Source organism: Lemur catta, chromosome 3, assembly GCF_020740605.2.
Source record: "Lemur catta isolate mLemCat1 chromosome 3, mLemCat1.pri, whole genome shotgun sequence".
NCBI classification, from domain to species: domain Eukaryota; kingdom Metazoa; phylum Chordata; class Mammalia; order Primates; family Lemuridae; genus Lemur; species Lemur catta.
In genome coordinates this window covers 115,944,162-115,955,873 of record NC_059130.1, presented here as the reverse complement: position 1 = coordinate 115,955,873, position 11,712 = coordinate 115,944,162, and the positions used below count along the sequence as shown (strand labels likewise).

General features: G+C 43.4%; 1 protein-coding gene across 2 annotated transcripts in view; it reads left to right on the top strand.

Moving 5' to 3' along the window:
- The first annotated feature begins 3,464 nt into the window (after positions 1–3,464).
- SPEN (spen family transcriptional repressor) overlaps positions 3,465–11,712 on the top strand; it is a 77,867-nt gene continuing 69,619 nt past the window's right edge. For both annotated transcript variants that reach the window (XM_045548634.1, XM_045548633.1), the window contains exon 1: positions 3,465–3,774. In XM_045548634.1, coding sequence (XP_045404590.1) covers positions 3,692–3,774 — 83 coding nt within the window. In that variant the 5' untranslated portion in view covers positions 3,465–3,691. The remainder of the gene's footprint in view (positions 3,775–11,712) is intronic.

The following is an 11,712-nucleotide window of genomic DNA, read 5'->3' as shown; positions in this document are numbered from 1 at the left end:
ATACAAAATAATTAAAATTTGTTTTATTCATGAATAATCTGCATATCTATTTAGGCTAATGTCTGTTGACATTTTATAAATTGAGAATTCTCACTTTTGAGAGGTATAATTACATTTAAAATCAAAATTGAAATGAATACTTTTTTTTCCTTATCCTTCACCTTAGAAGGGAGAAAATGAATACCTCTGTTGCTATTTTTGGTGCCTCTAATTCTGAAAACAGGTGTTTTGATGAAACTAGGAATTCAAGAGAATCTGAGTACAAGGTGCTATAAAAATGATGTTTAATGGAATTTTTCTTGCCTTTGAATTGTTAGAGTTTCTTAGTTGTTTGATAAATCTCTGGTAAGATAATAATATGACATTTGTTCCTAATCTTTTTGACATTCTATGATCTCTAAGGGTCTTGGAGAGAATGTTAAACTTTGTTTAACAATTTGTATGTTTGTAATCTTCTACCACAGTTTCTCCTCTGCTGCTCCCAGAAGGTGGGGAGCTTCAAAGTATTTGTAAACAACTTTGCCGGTTTTAAATTAAATTATAAAAATTAAGTATGTACTCTGCTAGTCACATGGGGAAATAACACTACTGTGACAAGACCTTTAGGCGAATCTAGGAGAACTACATTAAAAAAAATTTAATTGGGCCGGGCGTGGTGGCTCACGCCTGTAATCCTACCACTCTGGGAGGCCGAGGCGAGAGGATCATTTGAGGTCAGGAGTTCGAGACCAGCCTGAGCAAGAGCGAGACCCTGTCTCTACTGAAAATAGAAAGAAATTATCTGGATAGCTAAAAATACATAGAAAAAAATTAGCCGGGCATGGTGGCACATGCCTGTAGTCCCAGCTGCTTTGGAGGCTGAGGCAGTAGGATTGCTTGAGCCCAGGAGTTTGAGGTTGCTGTGAGTGAGTCTGATGCCACGGCACTCTAACCTGGGCAACAGAGCGAGACTCTGTCTCAAAAAAAAAAAAAAAAAAAAAGTTTAATTGGTAAGCAGGTTGCTTATTTTCACTTAATGTTTCCATTTTCTTGTGTCATGGAAAAAGTATTACAAACACTTAATTGATTGTTATTTTATTCTTTATCCTTTTATTGCTGTTTAGATACAAAATACCATATTTAATGATTAGTCTCTCTTTTAATGATTTTGCTTCTAAAAGGCCTTTACATTTTTTTTAGCCCTTGAATTTTTTTTAAGCATAATTTTAACAGAAGGCTGCATTCAAGGTGAGATAGGCCCTGTATTTCTCTAAGTGTAGTATACTATTTTCTGAATCCTCTTCTTTATCAGTTGTCCATTTTAATGCAATTGAGGTGAGCCTCCTCTGTTCTTCATGATGACACTTTGGTCTTTCCCAAGAGATTTCAGCTAATTCAGAGCATAAAGGTTTGTTTGTTTGTTTGGTTTTGGGTGGTTTTGTTTTGTTTTGTTGAGACAGAATCTCACTCTTGTTGCCCTGGCTAGAGTGCAGTGGCGTCATCATAGCTCACTGTAACCTCAAAACTCCTGGGCTGAAGCGATCCTCCCGCCTCAACCTCCGTAGTAGCTGGGAGTACAGGTGCACCACCACGCCTGGCTAATTTTTTTTTATTTGTAGTAGAGACAGGTCTTTCTTTTCCCTAGGCTGTTCTCAAACTCCGAAGCTCAAGTGATCTTCCTGCCTCCACCTCAGACTTCCATAGTGCTAGGATTACAGGTATGAAGAGGCTAGGTTTTAAATGAGTAGTTTAATTTACATCATTTTGAAAAATGTGCCTCAAACTGTGGGTGCTTGTATTGAAATTCATGCTTCATGGAAAAATGCATGTCAGTTACTAACTGCACTAACACTAACTGCAGCCACATTCATAGTATTATATAGTTAATGAGTTTAGGTATCAGAATGCTGGTCTGACTTTCGTTATGTGATAGTTGTTGTGATAGAAAAATGGCCAAATATAAATGGCCAGTTCTACTTTTTAAATTTTGGAGATGGGGGTTTTACTATGTTGCCCAGGTTGGAGTGCATGAGCCATTCACAAGGCATGATCATTGGGCACTACAGCCTGGCACTCCTGGATGTGTGCCTGCTTCAGCCTGAGCATTCTGAGTAGCTGGAGACAATTTAATTATACACAGGTGACCCCAGATATTTATGTCATTGGTTATGGTGACAATATTTTACAATTCAAAGTAGTATAGTTTGTTAAGCCCTTCGTGTTGGTGGCGCCTGTAGTCCGAGCTAAGGGAGGCTGAGGCAAGAGGATCATTTGAGCCCAGAAGTTTGAGGTTGTTGTGAACTATGATTATACCACTGCACTCTAGCCCCATCAACAGACGGAGATCTTGTCTCCAAAAAAAAAAAAAGTGTAGTTTGACTTTGAGTTGGCATGTATTTAAGGAGACAATGAGTGAGACCAAATATTTAAAATCTGGCCTATCCCTGAAGCACCACACCTCCGATATTTCTGTGGATAAAAAATGGAAAAGAAAATTGAGCTGATATTTTATTCTAAACAATTCCACTTTTCCCTACTCAATACAGTAACCTTAACTTTGTGGCCTTCCCCTGGGTTTCCGTAAGTTGGCCTTTGTATACAAACTCAACTGCAGGTTTCAGAAGTTCTTAGGCCTAGAAAGGCCAGAGGTCTAATTCCTTCCTCTTCTTAAATAAGATTAAATTATGGTAAACCCTCTAAGAGGAACAATATTAGACTGTCTCATTTCAGTTCTATTCCTTGTATACCGTAACGATTAGCAAAGATATATTGCAAAAGGTTTCGCAAGATCCTATATAAAAAAGTTGCTTAATGTTACAAGCCAATGACTCTTGGGAGGGATGGGTTTCTGAAGCCGTCACTGCTTAGCTGGGCGGTGAGAAGGGCAGCCTTGTTCTGACCACTTTCCCAAGCAGGCGGGGATCTAAGTGCCTGGAAAAGGCCAGGGGGTGGCCGTAGGGTGAGCAGAGGGGGTCCTGGCTGCTAGAAGAGAGGCCTTGGCAGCCACTTTGACCTATAATCCTGTCAAAACCAACTCCATTTCTTTTATTCTTCCACCAGGCAGGCGCCTAGGACTACTCGCTTGAGGGGCTGCAGGCCGCCCCCACCGCCCAGAGCCCGCCCGGGCCCCAGCTTCCCCGCTCGGCTGCGCGCCTGCGCACCGCGGCCGGGCGCGCGAGCGTTCCTTCCCGGCCCCGCGTTCCAGCCTCCTCCGCCCGGCCCCGCGCGCCTGCGCGCCGGCTGGGAGGAACTCGGCGTCTCGGCCTCGGCGGGCAGGAGGACGCGCGCGCGCCTGTGCCGAGGGGGAGGCGGCCAAGCGGCGGGAGGCGGGCCGCGCGCGCCGGTGGGAAGCGTCCGGCTGCCACAGCGCCAGCTCCGTCGTAGTCGCTGCCGCCCGGGTCCCGCTCGCCCCTCCTCCCGCTCCCCCCGCCCGCCCGCCTGCCGCTGCCCGGGCGCATGCGCCGCCGGAGCGCGAGGGTCGGCTTCGGGTGTGTGGTGGCGGCAGAGCGGAGCTGCGGGGCCCGAGAGTCAGAACCTGGGGGAGAGGGATGGTCTCTGCAAGGGGGGGAGCCGGAGGAGCCGCCGCCGCTGCCGACGCCACCGCCGCAGCCGCCGCCGCCGCCGCCCCGGCGCCCGCCTCCCGGCGCTGACGGTCTCGTACGAAGCCGGCGAGGGGGAGCCAGCAACAGCGGTCGCCGGCACGCCGCCCAGCATGGTCCGGGAAACCAGGCACCTCTGGGTGGGCAACTTACCGGAGACTGTGCGGGAAGAGAAGATCATCGAGCATTTCAAACGGTGAGTGACACGAGGCCCGGGACCGCGCTAGCTCTTGGTGCGCGGCTTCCCGCTCCGGCCCGTTGCCCGCCCCTCCCCGACCGCGGAACTGGCGAGGAAGACCCCAGCCCCAGCCCCACGGGCGAGTGTGAGGGCCGCCGGGGCTGCCCTTGCCGGCCGCTCGGTCCGCGTCGCCGCGTTGGGCCTCCGGTCTTGGCGGAGCCGGCCGCGCCGCCTTCGACGAGCTCGCGGAGTCCGGCCACCGCCGCCCGGCCGCGGGAGAAGGCTGTGGCTCGGCCTCGGCGTGGCCGGTGCCCGAAGCCGGTGGCAGCCGCGCTTGCCGGCGGGGTCGCGTCTTTGCGCGCCGCTGCCCCGGCTGCGGGATTCGAGCCCGCCCGGTCAGCCCCGGAGTCCCATGGCTTCCCCGCTCCGGGGGCGCTCAGGAGGGTTTAGTGCGAGGGGAAAGGTTGTGTAGAAACAGAAGTCTCGGTGGGTAACGTAGGCACTTCGCCGAACTGGGAGACCCTGCTCGTTCTAGGGACCCCGCACGGAGGGCTCACGGACTTGAACCTGGGTGGAAATGGCAAGTGTTTCTTGGTTCCGTGGGGCCGAGGAGAACGTGATGTCGGAGGGCGCGGACGCGCCCGCTTCGGCGCTCTGGCCTCTCTGCTCCGCGTCCCGGCGCGGGGGCCGGGGGCTCCGACAGGCGGCGGACGCGCTGGCCGGGGGTCGCGTCGCCGCCTTCAAATACTGGTGTCCCTCACCCCCGAATTCATTGATCAAATGGTTAAAAAGATGTGGCTATTTTTAAACTTTCCTGAATATTTTTGCGAATTACAAGAGTAAATGTTTTCGATACGTCTCACTCTGTAGCGTTCAGCGCGTGGTTTCTTTGTGAAATGCACGTTAACTGACGGGTCTCAGTTTGAGACCCTTAACGTGACGATGACATGGACTGGGTGCAGATTGAGCAGGACTGTAGCACGTCTCGGATTGTCCTCGAAAATGACTGTTTCTGTCGATGTTTAAGACCCCGCAAGGTTGTAAGTTCGGCCGACTCTTAATTCCTCCCACTATCTAGTGAGCGAAGGAAATTATGGAGCGTCCTTATTAGTGAGTCACCATGGGAAAAATAGATTGCGTCGCTCGCTCGAGCCGCCGGGATGAGGAAATGGAAGCGGCGGCGGCGCTCCCGTCTTTCAAATGGAGGAGCATTGATTCTGTTGGTGGTTGCTGTTACTGGGGCACCAAACCCTCGCCGCCGGGGCGCGCGTCCGCGCGTGCCCGCGTGTGAAAAGGAGCCGGGAAGAGTGCGGCCATTCATAACCTGGAGAGCTGTCCTGCGCGGGCCGGGGGGGAGGTGCGCGCTCCCAGGGACGCTCCGGTGTTTACTACGTTGCGCCTGAGAAACCGGCGAGGGGACGCAGGGAGCAGAGATCCGCCTCTGTGCGCCTGGAGAAAGGGGAGACCCGGGCTGAAGTGGGAAGCAGCTGGGAACTTTCTCTTCCCGGCGGTGCTCCACCCCTTACCCACCCCACCCCCGCCCTCAGTATCTTCAGTGTTTTGGTGGAAAAATCGTTTAGGTACAGATTATTGGAGTGGAAAACCACTTAGATGTGCTCACTTTAATCCCCTTGTGGACTTTCTCTGTGGGTCTCTGCCTGGGAAATTGGTATGCACCGACGTGCAAACACGTGCACTGCAGCATTCGCTCGCTCCTCTCTGTTCTGTGACCAGACGTTGTCATTTCGCATTATGCAGATTCCAGGGACATTGCATGGCTGTGGCGGAGAGCTTGAGCCCTCTGCAAGATAAGAGTGTAGGGAGAGGAAAGAGGAAACCGTCCAAGACAGTTTCGGAAGGCTTTTTAGTGGATGGTGCTGCGGTCCGGCTTGTGTGAGTGACTTTCTAAAATGGCGGCCAGGACCCACTTTATGTGGGAATCGGCAGAGCACATCTCAGAATGCACAGAGGGAGGAGCGGGCGGAGGATGCAAGCTGCCTTGGAAAGCGACAGTCTGGAGGAACATTACTGTATTAAAGATGGCTTAGCTGGCACATTGCTGACGACTGCGTTTAAAGGAGTATCTTACTTATTGCAGAGTAAAAGTAGATGCTACTGATAAAAGCAGGTTATTTTAAATCTAGACAGATCGTGTGTCCCTGAAACTTTTGTTTAAAGGAGATTTTTTTCCATTTTTAAACAAATTTATTTAGTTTTTGAATGTATAGCACATTTTTATGGGTTCAAAAAGCGTTAAAAGGTATACTAGAGAAAGATCTCCCCTTCAATACGACCCTGGGATTCCCAGTTCCCACACTCTGCCCCCTTCCACCCCCATTCAGGTAATCTTATTTCTGGTTTCTTGTTTATCTTTCTGCATTTACAAGAAATGTTCTTGCTGATCCAGCTGTGGAGCTAAATGGACTTTGTTTGGAGGAAATCAAGGCCTTTTATCCCTATTGTGGAATATGTTTTGTAAAATGTGTGATTGCTACTGGGAGGGAAAACTTAATCTGAATAATTTAAGTGAAAGGAATAAAAAGCTAATTGTACCAGAATGGTGGCTCTGCAAGAAAACTAAACGGTATTCACCTCTTGTGCCTTGAAGTCAGAATGAGAAAAACCATGCAATATTAAAACTGAGCTTTAAGTGCCTAACGTTTACCCTTTTCCCTGGCTGATTACATTAACTAATTGTTTTTTTATGGGATTAAGAGGTGTACGCTGGGAATACATTATATGAAACGTTTTCAAGGTGAATGTTCTCTTAACAGTGATTAGGCTTTTGTAGTAAGTGTTTGGATTTAAAAAAAATTTAAACAGCAGCTTTGGGGGCAGGGCAGCTTAGTGATGTTTTAAGGGGAAAAAAAGGTCAGAGTTAATTTTTAAAAATTATTTATATTTCGATCAGTGTTTATGGTGGACAATAGATTGAGGGAAGGGTGCTGATCCTCTCAGTGCCAAAGAAAGACCAAATCCTTAAAACGTTAATCAGAGCGTTTTCAAAGATTGGCTTTACCTTCTTGCAATAATAATAAATCTATTGTTCGTTATCTTTATAGCTTTCAATATGCTGATTTAAAACAATTAAATGAGGACTATTTCTGAGTGGGGTTTTAGTTAACAAAGATTCCTGACAGGGGCACAATAGAAAAAGTCCTTTCCTTTGTATGTTAGCTAGGTTGAAGGGGGGAAGGGAGGAGTTATACAACAATTGGTTGCTGTCTTTTAGTTGTAAGAGGAGAGAGGTGTGTGCAAAGGCGACTCCTTGATTTAGAATGAGCAAATGAATAGAACCGTTTAAAGATTTAAACATTTTTTTATACCTTTTTAGATTTTAAGTAAGTCACATATTTAGGTTTTTTCCATCCATCCCCCAGTTTTAGAGTCTAGATTATGCAGAGGTTGAACGAAGAAGCCCCTCATGTAAAAATTTTGTCAAAGAATGAGAGCCATTTAAAAATGTATTTTTGCTAATTTTAAATGTTTTATCACAGTGGTTTTCCTGAGTTTTTAACTAGCTGACTAAATGTTACATGTTACATATATTTGAATATCTTTACCTCTGGGACACAATATAAAATAATATGGAAGAGTTTCCTTGTCCTTACTTACTCTGTTACTAGAGATGTTTTTATTTTTATTTATTTATTATTTATTTATTTTTAGAGATATTTTTAGACTTAAATAAATTTGAGTCTCCATAGCCTACGTCATCGCTACATTGTTCATTTGAGAGCAGACGGTTTCTTGTCTGGCCATACCACCTTGAATGCTCCTGATCTCATCTATGAAATGACTTCTGGTTTTGAAATTATGATTCTGAATATCTGTTTTCATGTTAGGCTTTTGCATATTAAAAATAAAATTGAGGGTTTTCTTGAAATAGCATTAAAAATTAATATAGCATGCTTAAAATATATTTTATTTCCTGAGAAGAATGCCTCTGGCAGATAGGAGGAAAATATAGGGCTCAGTGCCAGGAAGAATTGATGGTGTTTGACTTGTGTAGAGGGCACCTTTTTCCAGCTAACTTTGTTGTAGACCCTTGGTTGCTTGAGATTGTATTGTTGGGTGTGCCTAGGAAGAGGTTTCAGGCTTGATTTATTACAAGACATTTTTAATCCTGTGAACACTAATGCTTTTGGGAAAATTTGTGTAGAAGTTATAAAGAAAGTGGTAATGTGAGTGAAGCCTTTTCCAAATAGTCTTTCAAGTCTCACTTTCCCCTTAGTTTGAAATTTTGCTTAAATTTTAAAAAATATTTTAAATATTTCATGAAAACTAGCATATTCAATTGAAGATTGTATATTTCCTTGCTTTTATTTTAAAAAGTCTCTAGTGTTGGTTTGAGCTGTAGTTAAGCAGTCCACAGTATTTAGAGTAAACAATGTAGTCTGAAAATACTTTGGGTGTATATATTAATTAAAATTGGGCTCCTGATTTTTCTTATTGGATGATTTGAAATAAGGGTTTATTCACCCTCTTGAAATAGACATATGTTAGTTTGTTGGACAAGGAAACTAAATAAGGTGACGTTTATCTGTAGTTAAATTAACAATCCTCTTTACTATTTGGTTATAAACATTTTTTAAATGCATTTTACTTGTCTTACAGCTACTCACATTTTGAATGAAAATAGCGTGCTGTTCTGTAGAAACCAATTAGAATGTTAATAATTTTATTAGAAACCATGTAATTTTTGTGTGATATCTAGCTGGTTTTTAGTGTATGGGAATATGATTTGCAGTGAAAAAATTTCTTGGTATAATTTTATAGTATCTGTAATATTCAGATTGTTCCCCCTATTTGTTCCCCCTTCAACTGCCAAGTTGAAGATTACAAGCATCTAAAAAAACCACGGTGGAATGGCTTCATAAAATCCTAACTTAAATTTAGTGAATTCTTGGACTTAATTACTTATGATTTCATTTTGAGTATAGAAATGAATTGAACTCTAGCATTTTAAATATTTTTATTATATAATATAAGGAACTACACCAGTCTTTACGTTTAAGGAATATTTATGGGAAAATTTAAATGGGAAACACTTTCTTTTTTTTTTTTTTTTTGAGACAGAGTCTCGCTGTGTTGCCTGGGCTAGAGTGAGTGCCGTGGCGGCAGCCTAGCTCACAGCAACCTCAAACTCCTGGGCTTAAGCGATCCTCCTGCCTCAGCCTCCCCAGTAGCTGGGACTACAGGCATGCGCCACCATGCCCGGCTAATTTTTTCCATATATATATATTTTTAGTTGTCTATATAATTTCTTTCTATTTTTAGTAGAGACGGGGTCTCGCTCTTGCGGAGGCTGGTCTCGAACTCCTGACCTCGAGCAATCCACCCGCCTCGGCCTCCCAGAGTGCTACGATTACAGGCGTGAGCCACCGCGCCCGGCGGGAAACACTTTCTTATCATATATATCTGGTGCTGGATTTTTAGTCCAGTGTTAAACTCTATCGTTGTGAGTACTTGTCTTTGTGTTAGATGCTGTTTGGGTCATTCGAGAACATTGACAAACCAAAGGAAGGAAGACTTTCTAGTTATACCCTGTATTGAGTTTAATTATTACATTCTTATCATGTTTACACATACCATATGTGCTTTTACAGATACAGTGCGTTTATAGTTTCTTTGATTCCCAAAATTGTTTAACTCAGTGATTTTTTTTTTTTTACTATTTATCCCATCATTTTATTCCTTTGATTTAAAAAATGGGAGATATGTACTCAAAAACATTTTGTATTTTACAAAACTATATTTGATATGTAGTGATTTGTGTCTTTTATAAATCAGTAAATTGATAGGTAGTAGACAATTTTGTCTAAACCATTAATTTTTAAAAATTATACTATCTGCAGTGAAGGCTCCTTTGCATTCAGGATTATTTAAAAGCCACCTTGGATTAAAGGAAAGGAGGTGAAAGAACAGTTTATTATTTTATTATGTCAAAGGGTATTAGAATTTTTAATGACCATTTAGATCAGAATTCAGGAGAAAGTGCTAAACTTGGATGGGAAGATAATATCTTTGTTTTCACTAACTTCTTAGTGGGATCTAATATTTCCTTCAATTGCAATACAGGGAAAAAAACCAACATCGTAGTGTAAGTAGTACTGTGATTTTTGTCACCAATATAAATCGTATGCATTTTCATATTTCACATTACACATGTTGCAAATACCTCATTATTTATGCTCATCACAACTTGGAAATTACAATAGCTATTAGATCTGCTATTTAATGCACTAATGAAGCATATATATTACTATATGACCAATTTGTGTTTTAGATATATTTTAAAAGTTCTATTTGGGAGAATTTTGAAGATATAAATGTCATGCAAACATAGACAAAATATGTGAATAAATCCCAGTACCTATCATTTAGTCCCAACAACCATCAACTATGGCCTGTCCTATGAGGAAAAATAAAACAAAGGAAAGGGACAGAGAATAATGGAGGTGGTAGTGAAAAGGTGATCTTCTCTTTGAAAAGATGGCATTTGCTACACCAGAATGAAGGACAGATCTACCCCTCCTTCCTGTATTGTTATTTTTTTCATTTAAAAAAATGGAAAAAAAAAAAAAGTTTGGGAGGAGAATTTCCACATTCCCTTCTCCTAAATTCTCCAGTTGTTAACATTTTGTCACATTTGCTCCATTACCCTCTGTTCTCTTTTTTGGGTGTAATGTCCTGCCACCCTAAATTCTCTAGTGTGTACCTCTCCAAAACAAGGACTCTTTTCTGTATAGCTACCCTATAGTCCTCCCAGGTAGGAAATCCAGCATTGATACAACACTGCCACCCAATCCATAGACCCCATTCAAGTGATGCTGACCATCCCAACAATGTCTCTTTTCCTTTTCTGATCCAGGATCCTAGCTAGTACCACATGTTGCTTTTGGTTGTCATGTCTCATCAGTCTCCTTCAGTCTGGAATAGTTCCTCAGTTTTTCCCTGATTCTTATGTTTGACATTTTTAAAGCACATAGGTCTTTGTTCTGCAGGATGACCCTTCACCTGGCTCTGTCGGGTATTGCCTCATGACCAGATTAAGTCATGCATTCTTGGCAGGAATATCACAGAAGTGATGCCATGCTCTTCTTGGAGTATTGTGTCAGGAGGCAAACAGTAACGACCTCTATGCTACTGCTGGTGATGTTTTACCAAGGCTGGCCTGAACTCTGGGCTCAAGAGATTCTCCTACTTCAATCTCCCAGGTAGCTGGAACTACATGAATGTGCCACCAAACCTGGCTGTTCCCCCTTTATATTTGATTAGCGTTTTGTGGGGAGCTACTCTGGTAGCACACCAAGCCTCCACCCACCAGCTTTAGCATCCATTGTTAACTCTTGCTTGTATTATATGCCACTGGGATTGTTGCCAAATGGTAATTATTTATTACTGTGTGGTTCCTTCTACATTCTACTGCAGGCAAGTACTCCTTATTTGTTTGAAGACTCATTTTTTTCCTATTCTTTTAATGGGTTTTAACCCATTGCTTATTTACTTTGATACCCAAATCATCCTACATTTGACCAGTGGGAGCTCCTTCAGACTAGCTGCTGTGTCCTTTTGGTATCTCCCCATCATTCTTTGCATATTTGTTTCTGGCACAGCGAAAGCTCATTTTGTACTTTCCACGTCCCAGGCTTTTAATCAACCATTTTTCCAAGAAGCCCTGGTTCCTTTTAGTATAGGTATTCATAAACCAAGATCTCAGTGCTTGATTTGCCCATTGCTACAGAGCTGAGATGTGTGTTACGTGTGTACATGTGTTTGTATATACACACGAACATACCTATATATCATATATTTAAAAACAATGGGCTTACATATATTGGAACACGTAAGAATTCCTTCTTACCTCCCCATTTCCATGTTTGTAAATCCCTTCTCAGACAGTGAGAAACCTGACTCCCATTATTCTGGGTACATTTACTTATTTGCTCAATC